The sequence below is a fragment of the Phaenicophaeus curvirostris genome, chromosome 12, assembly GCF_032191515.1.
Source record: "Phaenicophaeus curvirostris isolate KB17595 chromosome 12, BPBGC_Pcur_1.0, whole genome shotgun sequence".
Classification (NCBI taxonomy): Eukaryota; Metazoa; Chordata; class Aves; order Cuculiformes; family Cuculidae; genus Phaenicophaeus; species Phaenicophaeus curvirostris.
In genome coordinates, this window is record NC_091403.1 from 9,651,755 (window position 1) to 9,676,197 (window position 24,443).

Consider the following 24,443-nt stretch of genomic DNA (forward strand, 5'->3'; position numbering starts at 1 on the left):
ACTCAACAAATGTGTGATTGAGGGAAGTACAGGGAAGTGGCTAAATAGAATCACACAGTGATTCATTTCTATTTCTCTTGCAAATTGTGCACATGGTCTTCACGCATCTATTAACACCATGCTAATGATTTCTAGTAATTAGTGTAATAATGGGAAAACATAAGAATGCAGATCTTGATCCTTTAAGTGAATTAATTACATCCAGCAATACCTGTCACCCCCAATAAATACAAAGGGATAGCACAGAACTGTTTTCCTATTTCCCAGGCATTTACTTCAATGTAACGGGAATTTATTCATCAACAAGATAGGAAAGAACACAATAAAACTTACAAAATGGAAACATAAAAATTAAGCCCTTTTACACAGAGCCAAGCTGAGCAGTACTGTTACCCTGACTCTTAGAGACTCGTAATGAAAATTAAAAAAAAAATGATTGGCAAACGATTTGGGAAAATACACCCTGTCCTTTTTCACTTCTTTGTATGTGAACATTCCACGCTTGTCAACAAGCAATGGATTATGTGGGCTGGTCATACATAACTACAAAACTGTGTTGTACTTTCTGCGATTCAGTGATACTAACCCTGCCCTGCCCATGCTTCTCCATCCTGCAGTCTCTGCCATTCTAGTTTCAGACTCGAAAATGCAACAGATCCCACCTTCAGAAGGTCCACATATGAATTTCACCCTGCAGCTCCCTTAATGCCCCTCCAAAGCCCCTAAGTGTGGTGTCAGCTTTCAGCCAAGGAATAGAAATAAAAATACTCAGCTACTGAAAACATTAAATTCCACTGTGATTAAACATCATCTCCCCTTCTGCTGTGTTCAATTCTGCAGTCTCTTCTGCATCTGAAACCTGCTAAGGATTATGTGCAATGAGTAAAGACAAAATCTTAATTCAGTCCCTACAGGTTCTTTTACCAGGTCTGTAAGAGCTGTGGGCACATGCATTTGCAGGGGAAAAACATTCACGTATGTGCAAATATTAAGCTTGCTGAACCAGGTTGTGTAAGTTATATGTGAAATTATCCTTTCCACATACACTACTGCTTATTTTCCCTCTAAATTTCCCTCCTTATTTTCCAAATGGAAAGCAAATCCCATAGACTCTTATAGACCAAGTTTTCTCTATATAAAAGCAATTTTGTCCTGTTGCACACAAACTGCATTTGCCACTGAACAAACACAGATCTTAAGGCTTTGTCTTTTCTTTTTCTTTTTTCCTCCTTTTTTTTAAAATGCACATTTACATAAATGAGATGTATTTCAGGGTTATTTTAAGCCTCTGTAGCACTGACACAGAAATATTAAGGGTAAAAGATTCTGGTTGTCTTGGGAGCATTCTGGCTCTCTCAAAGAGAATGCCTTCAATTCCTGATTCTGCCTTTTTGGAAGCTCTTTAAGGTTTAGGCTCTGTACTAGGGGTTATGAGATCTCACGTTTAATTCACTCTCAAGTGAAATCAATGGAACTGACTGGAAGGAGTAGGATACTTAATGAAGCACCTTGGGGATTAAAGTATCTGTTACTCAATGTTCATGAAATGAGCTTCTCTTCAAAATTTTAACCGCTCTTATTTCTACCAGACGGAAACTCCAGCACTGCCAACCTGACCTTAAATGCCATCTGGACTGTACTTATGTATTCTGAGCAGGCCTAGAAGAGCCACGTGCTTCTCATTCTTGGGATGTATAAGCAGATAACATGCCAAATCTGTACCACAATGAATTTAAACTCTTTTCAGGCTTTCCCTCTTTTAAGAATAATTTCACATGAATTCATACATCTATCTGAGCTTTTTGTCTCCCAGAGAGCATCACAATGGATTATTCCAAAGAGACACAGAAAACACTGATAAGATTTCTCCTCCTTTCTAGCAATGAACTCATGGAAGAGATCATTCATGCTATACCTGTCAACAGCAAGCACTAAAACGTTAGCTGAATACCCTGACATCAAGTGCCTGCCCCTGTAATTACTATCAAAAGCACAAATAACTAGACACCATTTACACACCTCTGGAGTACTGAGTATCTCTGAATTAACAGGCTGAGGGTACTTAAATAGGACCTGATTCAACATCTCCAGTTGAAATAGTTTTGCTTTGTCCTGTCCTCTTCTATCACAAAATCCATCCATGTTTTAATTCCTGAAGTGTTTATGGTGAGAAAAAGTTCCTAAAAAGCTGTAGAGTAACCTAAAGAAAGGCAAGGAGTCAAGGAAGGTTGTCAAGTTTCCTTTCAATATTTTATAAACACTGGATGAATAATAAGCCTTTTTCCCTTACTCTACAATGCAGCAGGTAACAAATACCAGCTTAAAGAAACAGCACTGAAAAGCATTGCCTGTACTGTTTTGCTTTACATCATGTTGGCACTCCTCATGCCAATAAGGCGCCACTTAACTGGACCGTACAGTGTGCGGGTGCTGCCTTACCTTTCTGACCCAGTCTCATCTGGAAGAAGGGATGGGATAGGGCCTCAGAAGGCATCCATCTCCTCCACAGGTAGCAACCCACAGGACAGCTCACAACACGTGCACAAACTCTGGCATTGTGAGCTTGCTGTCCTTTAGCAGGCTTCTTTGCAATCCTACACACCATGCTTCCCCTCTAATTAGTAACAAATGTAAAGGAACTAAAAGAGATTTTTTTTCTCCTATTAGCTTTGTGTTTACTAAAAGGTCACCAAGGAAGTGTGATTTTTTTCTTCTGAACAGAGATATCAGAAGCTAACGAAATCTGAACTCCACCATTGCTGCTTGCATTTTCTTTTCAGTCTTATGAGTTCCTTTTCCCCTTCACGTGTGACCATAGACTCCCACATGTGCTTTACAAGAAAGATTTAGCAGGAAGGCTGAGGTTTATGTATCTCTGCCTTCTCCCTCTCCTACCAGCACTAGCATCTGTGACAGTGTCACACAACAATAGAAAGCCACACAGCCTATCATCATTTTATCTGCACTTAGCTCAGTTTAGAGCTATAAGTAGCCCCATGTGCTATAACACATAAATACAGAGGAAACACACGCTCATATATTTCAAGCAGCAAATACTGATGCCAATTACATACATTTTGTGTTCTGACTATAAACAGAGATAAATGTGCACTTACACACACCCTTGTGTACAGCTTCTTCCAAGCTTAACTTACAAATGTATCCTCTAATGTTCATACAAGCACCCAGGTAGCTACAGCATATACAAAACCACTTGAAAATCATAGTCATGTGCATCCTACTACTCACCAATGTTAACAAACCATTACAAACTTGCATGCTCATGTCTGTACTCAAACACATACCCTTCTTGACCCCTACCTTTAGGAAAGCCAGAAGCCTAGGAATCAATAACCACTTACAGCCCTTCAATCCAACACTGTCAACTTTATTCTCCCCTGTTTACAGTGACAGACAAGCAGACTAAAGATATGGGACATCAGTATGCAGGAGAGGCGAAATGAGCACTGTGGCAGCGTAAGAAGCAGACAGACGCTGCTGAACCCAGTAGAGGCTGTTCTTGTCTCCTGCACCAACTGAGCAGAGGCAGAGCTGCCACTGTCCCAGAAACCTGCTTTGTTTCCCAGGACATTAGTGCAATGAGACAGAACAGGGCAATAACCACCAGCCATTGTCCTGAAACAACATAATTGTATGTAGGAAGACTGATAATTAATCAAATTCTTATCTCTTTCCAAAGCCAGAGCAATGATCTTGCCCACATAAAGAGGCGCTACATGACAGGTATCGCACCAAAGTCACTTGACACCATTTCCTGCAGAGGAGACAGCGTACAACTAAATATACTTCAGACACAGCAGGCTGCCTTTAAAATTGTCAGGGTGCTTTGCTGACTATTTTAAAGTGAATGAGCATGTAAATGCAGTGCACCTGAGAGTGGTCAATACCTCTGCCAAAGAATTTCACCCAACTTCACAGCTTTCAGAATAACCAAAACACTGTTCATATTCCCAAAATCTGACATGAGCTTTAATCATGTACCTTTGTCACAACCCACAGCCTCACCAGCAAAACCAGCATCTGAACATCTCAAAGCTACTCAACCTCAGCTCTCAACACAGCCTCGTTCTTACAACCCTGTCTCGCTGTATCTATATTCAGAGATCTCGCTTCTGCATTATGAACAAACTCTATTATACCAGGCCTGAATCTCTCCTGGGCAGAGACTAGCATTAATATAAATATAATTACAGTTGTTTAATAAATGTATGATGTCTGCCGATCTATCTCGTTAAATTAACCACAGGAGTGAATTTTGCATTAGTCGTGACAAGGCTCATTTTCAAAGCTGACATTTAATACCAGGCCCCAGAACAAATCATACTTTAGGGTACACAAATCAAAGAATTTGGTGCATATCCACAAGAAGTGAACATGCAAAGCTATAGAAACAGTTCTGGTGGCTTGTTGCAGGTATCCAGGCTATGCAACACATTTACTTAGAATTCATCAACCAGATAAGACATTCAAGTCATTTTGGTGTATATGAGGAGTTAAGGGGGTTGTGCTTGACCCAGAAAAACCTTCAATGCTTTGACCCTTGGAAGCCCTTCCAATCACTAAACATACTGGCTTGATCAGAAAAGTGACCTTTCTGTCACGTTTTTGGAGCCAGACTGAACTCTGCTTTCAGATCCAACTTATTTCATTCCCTCTCACTGGAAAAGACAAAAGGGCTGCTTTTAAAAGCTCATTATAAAACTGGTGTCCAGCTGCCTACTGCAAAATCCATCCAGGCCATCACTCTTCAGGGAACAGAGTCCATCACATTGCACGTTTATTACTTTAGTCTTTGGTAGAAGGTTCATTTTAGTAGCATAAGCTACAGTGTTGACTTCAGGTGTCTGTTCACCTGGGTCCAGGACAGCTGAAGGTTATGAGCAAGGTACCAAGATACTCAGGCTTGTTAATGTTGTATTATAGGGTTGTCTCCGTTCTTTCCCATCAATGCTTGCAGTGAGGCATGCATGCTCTGGGCCATCACGACATGGTTTTACAGCCCTTCTACCTAACTCAGGCAACATTTAGATCCAAGCCTATTACTTGTCAAGGATAGGAAGAAAAATATGAGGAAGGCAATAAAAAATGGAATTGAAAATACAATGTAATGGGAAAAGAGCGGTGAAGTAAATACCTTAAGAAGTGCTAGATTCTTCCTTCACTGTTTTCATACAAAGTCAGCATTTCAAGCCAAATACTTTGCTTGGTCAACATTCAATTATCTGGCAAGATAAAATCATTCTATAAGCTACAAGCCTCCCCTCCAAATCAGAACAAGTCTTGGCGTCTGCAGTCTGCTGACCAATAGCTTTTAAAGGAATAACTACAAAAAAAGAATAGCTTCCACCGAAATGCAAACTGCTCTTTTGATCCTGTGGCAAAAGCAAATCTATGTATCTATTTTAAACTATATTTTATAAAATAAAAAACCTGATCTCCAGCAGAATAACTACTGTAAAATGGACACAATTTCCAGGCTTTTTTAGCCCCAATTGCACATGTCTCTCTAACTCATTAAAAGTCATCTTTCTCATTGTTACTTTTTATGAATCTGATTCAATTTTATTGTAGAGTTCAGTCGTTATTTTCAGCACCCTCAAAGGTAACATTCTGCTTTACTCCAGAAGCTAAGATGGGACACACTAAGAGATTTTGTTAGAACATTTTGAGAAAACTTGTTTTGTTTTGAATAAAAGCCAAAACTTCTTTATGGGACTATAACCAATTAGAGGTGTCTTCTCTCAGGAAGAGCTGCTCAGCTCTTGGGTGATAATTTCGATCAGGCCCACAAGAAAACTACCCTTTCCAATTGAGCTCTCCTCTTCCCTATAAACAATTAAGTATGAATTTGGAGCAGTGTTTTAGGCTGGGGCTGTTCCATCTTAGGTGAGTTCTGTTGCTACAGAGTTAAAGAATTAGTCTCTTTCTGGCTCAAGGAATACCTCATTTTTTTTTTTTTTTTACACAAAACACAACAACTCTTACACCAGAAGCAGGGACAAGTTCAACAAAGAATCATAGGGTGATCCAAGTCCTTGCTTTGAACCAGGCAGACTAGAATCTAAGTTTTATTCAGCCCAAAAGAACGTAATGATCCATTCTGAGGACCAGTTGCTTTCAGTTATTTGCAAGTTACTTCAAAAGGTTGTGTTTTCACCCTAGTGAAAAATGGGAACATTGCTTAAAAAATCAGAAAGTTTGACCTCTACTGTTGTTTACTTATTACATTCAGAAATACTAATAAAGAATTAGTGCTAACAAGCAATAAATTGAGACTGAAATGATAGAAACCTGTCCTACTATAATCAATATATCATATAGATTTTTTCATCAATATTATGATTCCTTGTCCTCTACATTCTAATTATTGCCTTCCTGTTGCTACTAAATTAGGACTGGTTTTAAGTGAATATGTCCTAAATTCTTGATTGCAGAACTGTGCCTTTTTGCATATGTAACAAAAAAGGACTCAATTTTTATTCATAATACTTCATAATTTTTGCCTCTTGTGGTCTGTTTTCCTTACAATATTTCCTCAGCTCTGGAAAATCAGCCCTTATTAAGGAAAAAAATATACATGAACACATGTTAATAGGGACACTGTCTTCACCATTTTAAATGTAATTGGGTCACAATCACTGATGTCTAGGTAACCACAAACGCCCACCCCAAAGATTAATTCATCCTTTCCTATCATAATGTAGTTCAAAATAGAGTTACACTGGATATAACATCTTTTGTGATAGAAAATAATCATTTTTTAGTTTGATATGGTGTGCCAAGCAGGCTCATTTCCTAGACCTTGTCAGCATACCTGCAAATATGTAGACCTGAATTACCAGTAAATGAAAATGTAACAGACTACCATTCCCTCTCATCCCAGGCACACATACCCTTTGTACTTTTACTTGGTCCTTCCCAAGCAGGGAGTAGACCAGATTCTGAAATTCCCAAGATGTACTTTTCCTAGCAGGTTTCTTTATGATCAATAACATTATATTTTATCAGCAAGATCTTTCAATTGCTCATTACTCAGATGCTTAGCAGTAGTACATAGACATCTGAGAAATATAAACCTGCAGTCTTCCCAGCACTGGTTCGATTGCTTTATGACAACTTTTCTGAGTCTGAACTACATTTGTTTTCATAGATCTTGCTCCCTACCAGCATTATTTTGTTTTGCTTCATGAAAGATCAGTTCTATTCCTCCAAGGCACAAAGGTCCCTCATCCATACAGTCCTCATGACCATTGGAAAGTGACTCAATTCTCCAGAACAGATCTTCTGCTTCACAACAGCTATGCAATCAATGGTTGTCTTTCTATCTTTCCTTCCTTCTGTTATTTACAGCTTTAAAAAAAACTATGACAAAATTGCCAAGATTTTTGTCTTTCCCTTTCACCAATAGCCTTGAAGATTCCTATTACATACCATCCCATGTGTTTCTCCACCGTACATCATCCAAACTTGCCTCTGTACCTCATTATTTCTCTAGGCAGCCAATGCACTGTCGCATTACACTTTTGGGTACTCTGTTCAGTTTTCCTAAGCGAGACTCACTTATGACAACTACTTGGTTGAAAGTATCTCAGTGTTTGGGGTTTCTTTGTTTTACATCAATACATTCAGCAAAGCTATCCTTCTAATTCTCTGTATTCATAGAATCATAGAAAGGTTTGCGTTGGAAGGGACCTTAAAGATCATCCAGTTCCAACCTCCTGCCATGGGCAGTGACACTTTCTACTAGATTTGGTTGCTTATAACCTCATCCAGCCTGGTATTGAACACCTCCAGGGATGGGGCATCCATGACTTCTCTGGACAACCTGTTCCAGGAAGAACAACCCCAACTCTCTCAGCCTGTCCTCTTAGAGAAGAATATAACACAATACTGAGTGTCTCTAAATTCTTTTGGCTACAAGTAACTGACATCTTTTTTTTATTTGTATCATCTTCAGCTCCCTCATGTCTATTCCTTCCCCATTTATGGTGTATATACAAATGATTTCTGCATTTCTGTAGGTTATTTGCTGTGCTGTGCTGAAATGTCTCTTTCTAGACCACGTATCTTCACTGGTAGATCTCCCACCATCTGGCAGTACATGCAACATAAATTTCTTCCTTGGACAAAAAATTATAATATAGCACATCCAAGGCAGATCACAACAGTTTTTTTCCTTCATCATCCATACACAGTACGCAATGTAGAGTCTTACCTAAAGATAAACTATAAAACTGCAGGTTCTATCCAAAACTCTCCTGGCTAGGCATATCAACTTCTGCCTCAGAGTTCATCTGGCGTAAGCATACGTTTACTTTACAAGAACAAGTTTATCGCATACAGAAGCACGTATTTCTACTCTGTTATTCAGAATTAAAGTGTTTGTAATTCAGTTTGGCTTAATTTGCTTTAGAAATTAGTTAAGCCCAATTTAATTAAGGCCACCTTAACTCTGCTTCAGAGCATTGACATGTAGCTTAATGTGGTTTAGCACAGGACTTTCCACTCACACCTTTAGCTAATTCAGAGGCATGTTCTGGTATAGACAAACTATTACTGAATTCAACCAGTTTGATTAAGTATCAAAAAAGTTGAAAGGTGACTTGGTTGAATTGTGTAAATACCTTTAAGAGAACAAATTCAAGCTCTCTCTAAGCTAAGAGAGAAAGAGAACAAAAATGCAGCTGATAATAGCAGCCAGATGAATTCAAATTAGAATAAAACAATAATATTTTATAGTTACTGATCCCCAGAATAAAATTCCAGGGGACCCGATGGATTTTCAGTCATGTGATGTTCTTGAATCCAGTCTGAATATTTTTCTACAAAACACATTTACAGAAATTCAACTTATCAGGCTTTGTACAAAGCTGCCTGGCTAAAATCCAAAGGGTTATGATGTATAAGAGGTCAAACCAAAAGAGCTAAAGGTCCCTTCTGACCATTAAAATTCCATGAATTTGTTACTAAGATTTTGTTTTCAGTGCCTAACATATTTTCCAGAAACTGCAGCCTTCCCTGCTAACAGGCCAGGCTGTGTCTGGACATGGCAGACAAGCAGGAGAAGTGAACCTTTGCTCTTATTATGACACTGAAGCATTTGTCAGGTCTTCAGTCCAGACTTAGGACTTCTGCTTCTGAGTCCTGCTTCATATATCAACATGTGTATATGATACATGTGCAGCACAACATGCTGGCCTCTCTGCTACTGTTGATTTGGGATCCCCCACTACCTCCTTCCAGTGTCTGAAGTCAAAAACAGGGAGAGAAGCATGGAGCTTTGCTACATAGAAGGGACACTACTGTTATCCTCAAGGAACCATGATAGAAGCAGACTCTCCAGGTTGTGGGCTCATGTAATAGCCACCTTCTGCAGCTGGAAGACCCAATGGCATGACACAATCTGCAGACATGCAAGCGTTATTTATGGCAAGAGCATATATTGTGATTTAAGTAAAAAGAAATATCAGTACTACACCAGTGAGAAAGGAGTTTAGTACATTCAAGGCAGAAGAATAACAGTAAATCTTGGTATATTGGGTAATTTGAAACAAGTTTTGTGGTAGAAAGAAAAAAAAAAGGAGAAAAGATAATCTAATTACTAGAGGGTTTAGCACATGCAAAAAAAAAAAAAAAAGTGGATTGGAAACAAAGAAAGTAACCCAAGAGAAAAGAGCTGGGTGGAACTAGAATGCATCGGCAGATTTTGAGGTTGGATAGAAAGAATAGAGCGTGTGATTACATTTTAGAGGAGACCAGACCCAGGGGACTTCAGAGCAGATAATAGATGCATAAGGATGGCAGTGAACAGGGACAGTGAGCTGACAGATGAAACACACTGAGAGCTGCTGCACCTTATACAGAAACCAGCAAAGGGACAAAATGAAGAAAGAAGGGAGCTCAATTTTCAATATGTAGCTTACATTTAATACTGGAAAATATGCACATTACAGTCGTATAGTGGAATTCACTGCTGCAGGAAGACCTGAGACAAAATTATGAAAGGGAAAGAAAAAGTGCCGTAATTATTCACAGAGAATGTAACTCATTATTTCAAGGTTGTGATAATGATAATCAGGCCTCATGCTGCAGTGTATGAAGCGGAGGAGAGGCAGGTCAGGCTGGTAGGATTATTTCCTTTCCGTGTCTTAGTGTAATTGAATCAGTTGCATTACAGGCTGGTTTTGTTCTCTTCTGAGCCATGAGGAATCAGTCTCTGTATGAGGCAGGATACCTGATTATATGGACCAATGGTCTGATCCAGCATGGCAAATGTTATGATCCTAAGAGAAGCAAAATCAATCTTTGCAGAAAATCCTGTGTGTGAAAGACTTTGAAATTTAGATGCTTCTAAAATCCATGCAGAGTGAAAGACAAACATGGCTCTTTTAGCCAGTGCTTTTTCCACCTCCCTATTCTTATTTTCCATGCCTGAGGAGTTCATGATTAGACTAGGAGCTTCATCAAAGGGCAATTTTCAGCTGCCAAATAGATTTGTACAATAAATCCACACGGGGCCAGATTAACAAGCAAGAGAGACATCAGAAATCAAAAAGCTAGAGGCTGTAATTCCACAGAAAACTTGAAAGGATGATGTGCAATGATATTTGGGCATTTGAAGGGACACTATTGAAATACTGCAGTTAGTTTTCATTAGGAATGTTGCTTTTCTATTCCTTATCCTTCCCCAAGAATTTTTTCTTTAGCAGACTGCAATCCCATGGGCATTCAAGGTCACAGCATTCAGGATTGCTTAGTGGGCTTCAAATAACTTTTGAAGTAACATTTTGTCCAGAAAAAGTACATACGTGTACATGACTGCAATTTTCTAATTTGCTATACCACTATAATATTTATAGTATAAAATTAAAAATAATCTTTAAGCATATAGTTTAATATACTTGTATTTTTCTATTTGCTCTAACAATTTGTACTGTAAATGTAGTTAAGGCTCTAACAAATCCACATCAGAAGTCAAACCAGGTATTCAGATATACCCATAAACTGAATAAACACAATTCAGAGATTAGCCTGACCACAAATTGCTAGTCATTTTCAGCCTCCTGGCACTACAAAAGACTGACTTCTAAGCATGGCAGCATCGATTTTAATACTACGAGAGTTTGTTCCTCTTTACAGCACATGGAAAGACCCACTCAGTCATAAAGTGACAGCATTTGTTGTTTCTGTGTCCCCAAACGAGTGCACTGGGTTTGTTCATTTTCAAATGGGGCCACAATAGCAGTATCTTGTCAACAGGGTGAAAAGATGGAGGTCAGCATTGATTCATATCTTGTTTCCTCACAAAATACAATCTCTTCTCCATGCAACCTCAAGTGCAATTGCAAATGGATTTTTTGCTTCAGGGGCCTAGATCTGTAGTGTCAAAACCTGGGATTCTTCCATGTAATCCTACTCTCACAAATTCTGTAACATGCATATGACAGAATACTTGCACTTCTAATTCCCTTTGTTGGGAAACAGTTTGATAACTCCTCTAAATCAGTACCTATCATCTCCTTTTTGGAGTACAGTACTGGAAGATGGAAAGACTGGGCTGTAATCAAGTATCTAGGGAAGTGGAAAAGTAAGGGAGTAAGATGCCATAAACAAAGCAGAAACATCTGTTGCTTACATTACACTAGATAAAAAAGAAATCTAGAGGAACATCAGCATTTGAGACAGGAAAGAATCAAGATAACACGTGTTTTCCACTGGTCAGCTCCCAGGAGTTTGTTATGTCCCTTGGTTTAATAAAGAGCAAATTACCAACTAGGAAATACTAACATTATTAGTAAGTGAAAAGAATGTAGGAGATTGCAGAGATTTGTTGGAACAAGCCAAGGCTGGGTCCAAAACAGAAGGGGTAAACAGCAGAGCTGAGACAACTGTTTTTCAGTTATATGGTGGTGGAAAAGAGTGGCCCAAGAAGGTGGTTCATAATGCTTGTTTGTTATTCTGCATGCTAGCCCTAACCTCTGAATCTCAACAGAAATGGATACCTCCTGGTCTTACAGAGTTAAATCTATTATGATCTCCCCTCTGTCATAGTCATTTATCATGCTGTAATCTAACCATATGCCATGGGACCTATTCTCCAGTTACACAGCCAGTCAGCACCCAATAATCTATCAACAGTAGATACAAAGAAATTGATTTAAGATACTAATTCTGCCAAAGAGCTGCAGATTGGGCCAGACTGTCTGCTTAGGAGCTGGAAAAGCACACAACTCCTTAATGTCAAATTTGAAATTGGTTCTAAAAGGCAAAGAAGCTAGCAATTTTTTAACTACCTTGTGGTCCAGGACCATATTTTTCTCATTTTGCAATGTGTTTTTGCCAGTGAAATCTGGGTTAGGATATAGCAACTGCATTTTTGCCAAGTCATGATTTGCATCCTATTTCTTACCCTAATGCCTAAATAGGAGAGACAGAGAAATGTGAATTCCATGATTGATGTCCTAAAGTAGGATGTGTTATCCCACCTTCTTCCACCCACAGTCTTTTCTCTATTGTATTTTATGCTAATGTTATTTTTGGCAGTCTTGTTTATGCAGATATGTAATAGACTGTCTTTATATTGAAGGAGAAGGAAACTAGAGAACCGCCCATGCACAGGAAATGACATGAGGATTGCACTCAAGCCCGAAGTTCTCTTATCGGCTAGGACTGCCCTGTGGCAGCCTGCATCATCACATCAGGATGCTTGTGGGGAGTTCTCATCTAGGACTAACTGATTCAACTCAGTATAGTCTAATACAACCAGAAAACACAGGTTATGTAGCTACAAACTAAAACATGTTTCAGCCTAACTGATATGTTTCTCCAGCAATTAAATATCATAAACCACACTTTTTGGCACCTTTAATAGGGCTGCCCATTTTCACCCTGGAAAGATTCATCACTCCTGTGTCAAAAGCTAAATCTGGTACTGAAATATCTGGAAATACCAGACATCAGTAATAACCCACACTATACTAACTTTGGCACTCAAGCACTGACCTTGGTGGGAAAGTTAAGAACAGAATCAAGCTGCAAGTTCAAAAGACTAGTGCTGTGGGAGTAGGCTGTGATCTGAATTCCCTATGGCTCATCCACACTAGAGATGCCTCAAACTCAGCTTGAGGAGCGTTAGAATCATCACTGTGACAGACCTTTTATACAGACTTTCCTATTTTCTTTAACCAAAGGTCTGCAGTTATTCTAACTTGCTCTCTAGTACATGACTAAGGTTAAGATCTGGTGCATCTCCTGGCTTTTATCAGTAACAGAGCCAGAAGAGGCACTCTTGTTTCCTTCCAGACAATGTCTAAGAGGGAGGGAGCATATTCACAAGCTATTCCCATTGCATTGCTAACACATCCTTCCTTCCAAGACTGTAAAGGTCTCTGAAATATCGCTCCAAAATATCTCTCCAAAGCCAATGGTCCAAATCTACCTTGATAGAACACCACTGAACTTAGCAAGTCAGGGATACAGCTGGCTCAACATTACAGGAGAAATAATTAAAATAAAACACAACAATTTACTTAAGTATGTTCATCTATGATCCAGCTATGATCAGTGACAACCTTTTATCATATATATAAAAAATTTCCAAAATATCATTCCTTGGGTACACATAACTAATGACAAAGACTAAACTACTGTTGCCCAGTGCCCTTTTATAGTTCTTGTGTTGTGTTTGAGTGCTTCCCAAGTATGTTGGGGACAATGAGGCTAAAGAAACCTTTGAGTCCATTCTTCTCCATTAAGTGTCATTTTTCTCTTTGAACCATGTGAGTTCAAACACAATGGAACATCCTCCAGTTCCCAAACACTTGAATCTTTCTACCAAGGAATAGGAAAGCAGATGGCCTGAGTGACAACAGAAATTCACTGCAGCAGGTGCCAGGGAGGACTTTTTCCAAAATCTGTTTCATGGCAGCATTCGTGGGATACCTCAACAGGTGGATTAGTGCACAATATTTGGCAGGCAACCACCCCGATATGAGGTTATTGAAAGAGGTATGGAGTTCTTCAGCCCCCCTGAGAAAACAATTGATTGTCTGTACAGTAGAAAACTCGGTCTTATTGGATTAAAAGATGACTGCTTTTCCAGAGTCATTCATAAAACAACTACATCATGCAAACACTGGAAGAGGGGCTAAGTGTTCTCAGTAAAAAGCTTTGAGCAGTCACACTAGTGAGAGAAAATGGGTCTTGCCCTATACACAGCTAAAGAAACCCCAAACACGTTCCCCTGATCCCAAACAAATAAGAAATAAGCTTTCTCTGGAGATGGTGATCCTACTTAACTATTTATGTCTTCCAAAACTGCAAGGCTAAATTGACTGCGTAGTGGATCAGGAAATGGGAAAACAAAGCATGGAGTAAATTAGAAAGATCATCAAGAAAGATGAGACCAGCCAACAAAGTCTTACTGACAGCCTGCAGTTTTCTTGGAGATCTAAGTGCCAAAGAATCCCTACAAATTTTCCCCAGTTCTGTGATTTGCTTTCCCAAACACTCTGAGAGCACCAAAGTTAGCATATCCTCAAACTCTAGTTGCTTATTGTGGCATGAACCAAACATTTTGAGCACAGTTAAGCATATGATTTCTTAGTCATCTTCTTTCAACCGCTTCTTAGTCAAATAATAAAAAAATCCCAAATACACACACACAGAAAACCCCACCAATAAAAACACCTAATGAGGAAAAAACCCCATGGCAGTTTGTATTAGAATCCACAAGTCTCCTAGGAAGACAAACACACACTATGCTCTGATGTGTTTGCTCAAAATCTTTCTCTCCTCTTTCCTCACTTCCTAAATGCCACTAATCCTTACACCATTTTATGAATTGTGGCGTGTAAACCTAAAATGTAAGATTCTGATTGTACCACTTGAATCACCAATCAGTCAGTGCAAGGGGATGGCAGAAATAAAAGCAACAGGCAAATAAATCAAATAGGATGCAAACATTTGCCTGGAGTAACAGCTTAAGGGAACAGAACAAATAAAATTTAAACCTCCATTCCTTAGATTAGTATCAGATAACTCCTTGTTTTTTCCCCTAGATTTTTTTTTTTTGCTGTTACAGCTGCTTCCAATTTAAGCCACTTTGGACCAGAAGTGGAAGCAGAACTATCTGAAAGGAAATCATTCTTTCTTATTCTCAGCATCTGCTTTAGAATGTGATCCCCAAAGCACAGAGGGTCAGCTAAACACACACCTTTTAGAAATGATTTTTAAAAAAGAAAAAAAAAAAAAGAAACTTTTGAATGCTTTTGAGACCATAGTTAGGAAAAGTGTAAGCTCTGGGGGACAAAAGAAATCAGAAATGAGGAGAAGTCTGTCAGACTTGCACAGGTAATGTAAGCATTTTCTACAAACGTACGCTAGAAAGGATAGAAAATGTCTTATTTCTTTACTTTTCCTTTCTACAAGTGCTTATCAAATATACTTCATGACAAGAATATTGCTGAAACCATTTCTATTGGTGTCTGAATACTGGCAAGAAACCAAATTCAAGATATTTGTAAGTTTGTACTCCAAACTTCCAATTACAAGAACAATATATATCTTACTGGAGAACAGAAGTAATATCATGTGTCCTGCAAACTCCATCGCAACAACTCAATTTCTATTAACAGTAATAAAGTGCTTATGAATAAAGCATACTTAAGAAATTCCTCGTCAAAATTTGGTGAGTAACCTCCAATAGTAAGGGAAATGAAGAAAATATTTCATTGCCTGCGGATGACACTAAAGAAATAGCACTGTCTTTCAATAGACAAATCGTACATTGGTAACAATTTGGCTGATTTGTGCAGAAACAGACCAAACCAGAGACGTCCACAACTGAAAGAGCAGAAAGAGGGAAGGTTTTCAACTTGCCATATTGTTTTAGTTTAGCTACACTTCCAACGTATATCTCTGGTTTATCACTCATTTTAAATAATTCAGCCTACGCTAGCCAGGTTAAAAGAGAATGGATAATACCAGATCTTCCAATTTCTCAGACGAGCTCTCGCTACTTTTGTTCAACAAAGATATTTTGGGTGACTATCGAAAAAGTCATGAACTCTGTGCTGTTTTGTGATGTTCTCTCTGTTTCCAGTGTCTCTGCAAAGGGATTGGTTTTCCCCTCTAATCAAGTCCAATTAGAATATTTGGGGTATTCAATTCCTCTGATCTAGAATCAATAGACTAAAGGCTTTGTTTAAGAGGAATCCATGCCACTAGCAAAATTCCCTTCATAGGGCACTGCCAAGATATCTGCAATAATTGTAAAATTCATTTGTTACTCTTTGTCGTTTATAAACCCTTCAAAGCAGGAAGCTAAAATCTATTTCCATTAGTTCTACATCTCCTCCATCAGGCATAACATGCCAAGGAAAATGGTTTTCCAACATAGCATGTACTCACAGAGCACGAAGCTGCGTTTTTGAGATTCAATATATTATTATGGTTTGGAACTCAGCTGTATATCATAGCACAAAAGATATTAACTTGTAAGAGGATAGATTCATTAATGAAAGGAACAGCACTGCGCAATATGCAATACAAGGGTCTTAATTGGTAAGCCAGGTAACAAGGAACCAAGAAGAAGAGTGAAACTGTAACACAATAGAATATGGTAACAGCAAAGAGATACCAATGTTTAGAAAATAATCACACAAAATACTTGGGAAAATGTCAATACGTGTCATTGGAGATTTAATTCTTTCGGGGCCATGATTGTACCTGCAGTCAGTAAAACCCTGTAAAAACCTGTAGTCAGTAAAAAGCACATCACCTTGCATTCAGTCTTCTAAAAACCAAACATGAGAAGGAGTTCTACATCCCGCAAAAGGGAGACAGCAATAAAAATCACAGGGTGAGCTGGAAGGGTAAAAGCTCACACAAGGGAACTACCTTCACAGTTTTCTGTTTTGACCACAGGGCTGTAAACCTGCAGAAGCAGGGAGGAAGAATTCCCTGCAGAAACTGGCTGCTTTGTTTTTAGTAACTTTCAAATGGACACACTGCTCCTCTAAGACTGAGCAATACAGACAAAATGAAAAAGAGTTTGGATATTATTTCCCCTTCTTTTCTTCTTCCTTAGGTTGAACAAAACCTCAGATAAGATCAATAGTTTCTTTAGTTTTATATTTCGCTTCCTTAAGGGTAGTTGGCTTATTGTGTTTCCATTGATCACACAGACAGGGAGATTGACAGAGACAAATCATCTCTTTTTATTTCTGCCCACCTCCCCAGTTGAAATCAAACGACTTTTAAACGAGGCTAGGGTCAGTCTTCTTACTCATTTACATATCAATAGCACTAAATTTCTGCCTTATCTTTCAGTTACTAAACTATTTTAAAAATTAAGGCTACATTTCACTCCAAGAGAGAGCACATACATTCCTTGGAGTAACTCTAGCAGCATCTTTTCTGGACTCTGTCAGAAAAACTCTGTTCTCGTTGGCTCAGTTCTTCCTCAACATCACTCTGTGGTGGGAAGGGGCACACTTACCAGCCTTGTGCAATTAATATTTTAACCTCTTGCAACCTCTATAAGGCTTTCTTGCTCTTCCTAACTCCTTTGCACAATCCCTATCAGATGTCTCCATGAGCAAAACAGCTGCTTGACTTAAATCACTTTCATCACTTACAAGCTGGGAGAAAGCTAAAGACCAGGATCACTATGCCCCATTAGAAATTTGACCCACTGATCTGTTTGATGATGATGGACTGGGAACCCTCTGGTGCATATAATGAGACGTTTTAAATCCTAGCTGCTGTTTGTACTGTACTTCAGAGTATAAAAGTATCAAAAACATAAGGGCATATCTTGTCCAGGGGAGATTCTGGATATATCCCTACAGGGAGATCAATCCTATGCAATAAAGAAACTGATTCTATTCAGAGTTGAACACAAACCTACTAATCCAATTACAAACATTTAAATGTAGGATGCTGACATCTCCATCATGAGCATTAGTCTCAGACTATTGTTTACACATATATCAACTTGAGGGTCCAAAAGTGAAGAACTCAGGTTGAAGTATCTAGAAAAACATGACCTCTTATAGGATTGATTTCCAGTTTACAAGAATAATTTCAGGGGCTCCAGATACAAAGAAAGTAATTTTGCTTTGATAGATGGAAGTTGAGTATTAAATGGTATTATGCAATAGAATCTTCAGGTTAGCCTGTCAAGTCCATACCCTAAATAACCCACTTGTAAGAAAAAGCAAACAAACAAGAACAACATCTAAAGACTGCTAAAAGGAAGAGGAAACAGCCTATTAATACCAATTACTTGAGAGAAATAGTTTGTGTTTAAATGCTGCTCTAGCATAAATGCCAACATAAGAAATTATATTCATTTTTGATATTAACAAGTGGGGTAATTAGCATGCTTGGGAAAAATGAATGGAAATACTTGAAAGCTGCCTGAATCACAGAAACTGCTAAAAGTGTTTCTATTATCCTTATGATGAAGTGATGAAGAAATGCCCCCTCATGGGAGTATTTGCGTATCCTCCACTTTGAGATGAATGACAATCCTAAACAAAGAAAAAAAAATACGTGTGACCTCAAAAAACTAACCAAATTATTCAACTGGGACGCAGTTTTTCAGGATGTTCAGAAAGGCAATTTCAGAACTATTTCATAGCTTACAAGCTTCCTTACAGGCCATGAGAACACTGGATTCTGTCATTAGTGATAAACCTTCAAATATCAACTAGCTCTTGTCCTCAGTGACTACCTATGAAAAAAAAATATCCTGAGCCACCTGCATCAGGTGTTTCTGCTTATTTTTGGTGCCTTTACTGTTTAATAAAGGGACACTGTGGATGGCACAGTGCTTAAATGAAACATCCGAATGTGGCATCTAATGTTCTTTTCCTACTATTTCAAGCATTTAGCGGCACAAATCAAGCAAATCTGGGCTAAAGAACTCACAGATACTGAAGGAGAACAAATCATTACATATTGATACAATCTAATGTGTCACTGGTTTTAGGTCTTCCTGCAGTTATCTATGAAACAAGGGAAATCTTTCTCTGTGCAGATCACAAGGAGTTCTCTCAGTGACCTCAGTTGAGGTAGATTTTCCACCACTGTCTCAAAAACATTCAAAACTCTTGTCTTGATGTGTGGTGCGTGTATTAAAAACCCATTAGCACTTCTCAGGGGTAGGGAGTTTTAGATGTAATGCCCAGGGCAACTATATTCTCTTTCCTTAAATGTCTGCTAGTTTTCCCTTTTGCCTTTCCTCTCTTGGAATTGACTGTGTAGTAAGCATGGTTAAAACAGCAGTTGAGTACTTCCTGGCTACATTCTATAGAGAGGTAAAAGGATTAGTATAGAGCTTCCAAAGATAATCATTTGACTGTCTTATTAATTAATTGTTATTTGTAATAATGGCTCTCTCCTTAGGGGTCTTTTAGGATCCTTAGCTGCTTATTAATGCTGTATAGATAAGGATTGCTCCCTAGTGGGAGAAATGAGGTAGAATATGGAAGCCTTTGAGTGAGAGCAACAAGTTTGGGAAAGGAACAAGGGAAAGGAATTCACCATTTGAGTGAACGGAGAATTACGATCCCTCAAATGCAATTACCGGAGTTCATCTTGCGCACTTAAAAAGTGTCAGATCTCAGACTGATGTCTCTGATGCATTCAGTATGATTACAGTCCTTCCTACCAAGACTGGAACCTCATTTCACGTGGAATACGGGTCTATCTAGATCACAGTCAGAAGCAAATCTCTTCAACAGCTGTCAAAACTAGCCTCAGATTAGATACTTTTGGCTGTCAGTAACAAGGAACTCCTAATGCAGGATTCTCAATGCAGGCTCTTATAATTTAGCCAAGTGAATGCCTAGGCAGTTAGCCCGTACCAGAGAAGGGTGCCACTAGTATTCAAGTTAATTACCTTACAAATAGGCTCAAATAAGTCCATATCGCCCACCAACACATTTTTTTTACAACACTGTGAATGCCCTTATGAGGATAAGTGCCCTGTATCATCTAAAAAACACTCCTTTCCTTCAGCCCAATAATTTTGGCTCCAGTCTGGAGTTTATTTTTATTTCACGGTTGAATGGAACCTCGGAGCAAGGACTCTGTTATCCTGGCATGGAATGTGAAAGAGTCACGGATTATGGAAAAATTCCACTGAATTAAAACAAAAGCATGGCCACATGGGTCTGGAGAGAGCAGAGAAAGCTAAGCATCAATACAATGGCTGTCTCTTCTGCTTTACCCTTCCAAGTTCATGAAATGTACATTAAGAGGAGGGTGGCACAAGGTTCTTTGAAAGATTTACTCACTTTGTAGAGGCCGTGGCTGCAGCCGCAGTATGTGCTTTCCATAGTATAACTCCTCAACACACCAATTTCCCTCCATACCACCACGCGGGCTGTAGATTCCCGAGACTTTTCCACCAGGAAGCTGCAGCTGTTCATGACGAAGGCAGGGGCCACTTTATCCAGGATTTTAGGAAGAGTCTATGAGAAAATATCAACAGTGATAAGAAAATTAATTGAACAGATGTATGTATGTTTGCATCATACATCCGTATACAGAGATACCTGCGTCTTTTAACGTGTAGATCATCAAATCTACCTGTAAGATGGAGTTACTGAGAGCTCCAACCAATACATTATGTCCATCCCTTGTGAAATCCTCAGATTCTAATACTTGTTTCCTCCTAAAGACTAAAATGCAAAATATCCAGTAGGCTTCATATATCTCATTCAAAATCAAACATTCCCACTCCCAGTAGTTTGGGACTGTTGAAATCACTTACAGAGTTTTCAGGTTGTTTTGACATTCCTGTTGTGCTGCATCTGATATTTCCATACTCCCCTCTGTAGCTATACTACATCTCCTCCCATCATGCATCCACAATTTGACAAGGGATTCAGCTATGGGATGAACTCAAACTCTCCTGCAAGCAACTTAACCATGCACATCCCCATAACAAAGAATGAATTTCATTTTTCAATATATTCTAGCTACTGCTGTCGATGGACTTTACCATTTCAATAAGGTGTAGACATAAAGATCTATAAGGTCCATTCTTCAGATGAAAAAAACTGAGGTGTGGTAAGCTGAAACAAAGCAAGATATGCCATTTAAAATCTGAGACCGCCACAAGTCCTGCTCTGAAGCCAGGATTTCCAGCGTGCTTCTAAGAACTACAGCACACCCTTTCCTGTGGGTGTATGAAACAGAGAAATGTTTAAATTTGACGACTGCTTGCTGTAGATTGTCACCAGCATTTCTGGATTGCCTTCAAAGCACTATTTGCTAGATGGGCATCACAAAATAGGATGGTTTCATGCAGTGCTTCCAGGTTTTCCTGGATTTGGGTTGTACAGGAATTTTAAAAATGCAGTAGAAACATATCACAGATATTTATTAGCCTTAGCACAATCATGAGATCCTGTTAAACTGCATGTGACATTCATTTAATTTTCATTCTACCCTTATCTGAACAAACACACAGTTTTTTAAAATATATTCTGTCAAATACAGTAATCAGATCCCTAATTCAGTTTAGCTTTTTAAAACAATTGAAATTATATGCATAATCAATCTTTTACATTTAATTAAATAAAAACACTGGCAGGTAACAATAATGTCTCTGTATGCAGGACTCATTTAAGAGCATTAGCAAATCTGAATTTAATATTCTTTTCATTTTACCAGTGTTTACTGGATTTCACTCTAATGGTTCTTTCTTCTCCACTTATTCTTCTTGTTAATTATCCTTCAGTAATATATTTTGAAAGGGTGAAAACACACCCTTTTAAAGGATGCTTTTATCATAATACAGCAGCATGGCTGTTCCCTTTCTTAAGCACAGATGGATTTAGCATGAACAACAGCAAAGGAAGCTGTTCCCCTCACACAGGACCCTGTCCGTAAAACTCCAATCCTATTAGAATAGAATGGAATTATATTTCTTTTGTGCAGAGACTTGTCTAAGGGGCCTGAAATGGCTATCAAAAGGACCAGTCTTCAAGCTGGATTTTGCTACGACAATGATGTGCAAGCCACCCAAAGCCACCAAATATTTGAGGGTAATGAAGACTCTTACTCTTGTATATTGCCAAGAGCTAGAATCTATGACTCCAGTTCAGTCTATGACCTATGAGGCAAAAGCCATTCCAAAACCAACACTCTCTTGGGGTATTTGGTCCCTGCTCCAAAGGAGAAAAATCAATCGTATAGGCCAGATTAATCCCCAACAACGTACAGGAGGCAGAAGAGAAACCTGTGCAAACACATAAGGAAGCAGATCTGAGACAGGGATGATTATCTGCCAGTTTGCAATTGTAGATGTGTTCTCCTGGGCATCCAGTTTCCCAGCCTAAGAAGGAAGGACGTGACCCCCAGGCAAGACCTGTGGCAGGCATCCATCTCCTGTTCTGTGCAAAAGAGAGGTTTTGAACCACAAAAAAGTCTTATAGGATGGCTGCAGAGTATTCTTGGACAACCTTGGAGCTTTGCTCCTGCTTTCTTCATTGCAGATTCAAGACGGGCTCCAGATGCTGAAAGCAGCATTTGAATTCTGTTTGTCCTCAGCCTTCTTAAGCTCTCTGAATTAAAAAACAGCAAAAGATGTTCTGACTGTAAATAGCCACCTTGCTTTCTTTGTGAAATACCGTTTGCCACAGGGACCCCTCATGGCAAATACCTGAGCACTTTCTTCCAGGAAACTTTCAGTATACTATGTGCAATGCCATGAGATGAACATGGAAGGTGTGGCAACTGTATGGAAGGTGAATTAGTATTTGTGCTGAAGTAGTGAGAATTTTGTGGAGATGTAAACTGAAAATGACTTTTCAACCTCTTCCGGGCTGGAGTAAACCAAGCTATGCCTCTATAATCATTTTGAGGCCATAATTAATATTTTGTGACATTAACTTATTTTAAGACTATAATTATAGCTTATAAGATTCCTTTTTTTCCATGTAAGTTTGTCATTTAAGAGAAAAATATCATTGAAAAGAGACACAAAAGAGACAGGCAGGAAAACTAGAGAATGGTTTTATGAACGAGATATTCACATGAAGTAGAAATACAATAGATTTTAGTATTTTTTTCTGTCTAATTCCAGAAAAGTTTACCTAGCTACAGTAGCGAGCACGAGTTGTGGAGGCAACTCCACTATGTTAGATCTGTTTGACACCTGTGAATTCTCTGGTATTTTCAGTGGGACAAGAAGTACTTTGTGACAATGCAATTCAGCTGAGTAAGACAGGAGCATATTGCTGTTTGCTGTTATCATTATGTAATTCCTACTTATTTTCTTACTATGGTGGTATAGGTAGACAAAACTGTATGTATTTTTAGAAATTATAAAACACACAAAAATATGGCTGTCCTATTAGCCTGTGGCTAAAGATTATAACTCAGCATCTTACTAAAATTAAATAACTAGGGACCTGCCTACTAACAATATTCTTACTAATACCTGTGCATGACAATACTATTCTAACTAATACCTGTGCATGACAATACTATACATATTTGAGACCCTCCGGAACTTTACTCCTCTGGAGTAGGGTAAGCTTGTACCTACCTCTAAAATTTGTGAGCCAGCTTTGCCCTTGAAGAGCTGTGCAGGTGCTCATATACACCAGTAATTGCAGAAAGGAACAAAGCAAACGTACCCTGTAGCCAACATCTTCTGTGATAACTGCTGTGTCAACCATGCAGCCTGCTTGCCACAGGGTCTCCTTGATGCTGCAGCCATAAAGAAACACATTCTTTTTCTGTGAGTGTCCGTGGTAGTCACAGAATACCTGGGGAAAGAGGAAAAATAAGATAAAGTCTTGAACGTTGAAAAAGTTTCCTGGTTCTTCAGAATAAGCACTATAGGAGTGATGATGGAGGAACGGGGGGTGTTAATGGTTTTTTTAAGGTCTCTTCAGAGTAACTTAGGCTCTCAGCTATGCCTATAACCTGTGTCAAACTTTGTTAGTCAATTTTATCTTGCTTTATTTACTCGACCTGACATGATCTCAGGGATCCAGAGTCAAGACTAGTGCATTTCTGTCTGCAGCAGAAATAAACATGACACCTGCGCAAGAATCCATGGCAACTCAGGAACCTAAGGGTTCATGGTAACTTATGATATAACAACAGAGCAATTTGTCAGGCTCTTTCTACTTCTGAACTCCTAAACTCCAGCTTTATCCTCATGAGATTTGAAATCTGTGCTTTCCCAAGCAATTAATCATCACTTTATCATTTTTAAATTGAAAACCTGTGCTACATAATTTTCATGAAAATATAATTGCACAATTGTATTGCACAATGTTGTCAGAACTTCGCATGAGTTCCTGGAAACCAAGCACAGAACATGACCTATCTTCACAGCAATAATCTCATTCCACACTAATCTATCTGCCTATCTAATCCATCTCTCTTAT

The 24,443-nt window shown here is 38.7% G+C and overlaps 1 protein-coding gene across 1 annotated transcript in view; it reads right to left on the reverse strand.

Annotated features, from left to right (window-relative positions):
- The window catches only part of AGBL1 (AGBL carboxypeptidase 1), a 278,150-nt gene that overhangs the window by 98,020 nt on the left and 155,687 nt on the right, over positions 1-24,443 (reverse strand). Inside the window, exons 20-21 of the mRNA XM_069867250.1 lie at positions 23,682-23,813; positions 20,328-20,504 (exon numbers count right to left, since the gene is read on the reverse strand). Of these exons, the coding sequence (XP_069723351.1) occupies positions 20,328-20,504; positions 23,682-23,813 (309 nt within the window). The remainder of the gene's footprint in view (positions 1-20,327; positions 20,505-23,681; positions 23,814-24,443) is intronic.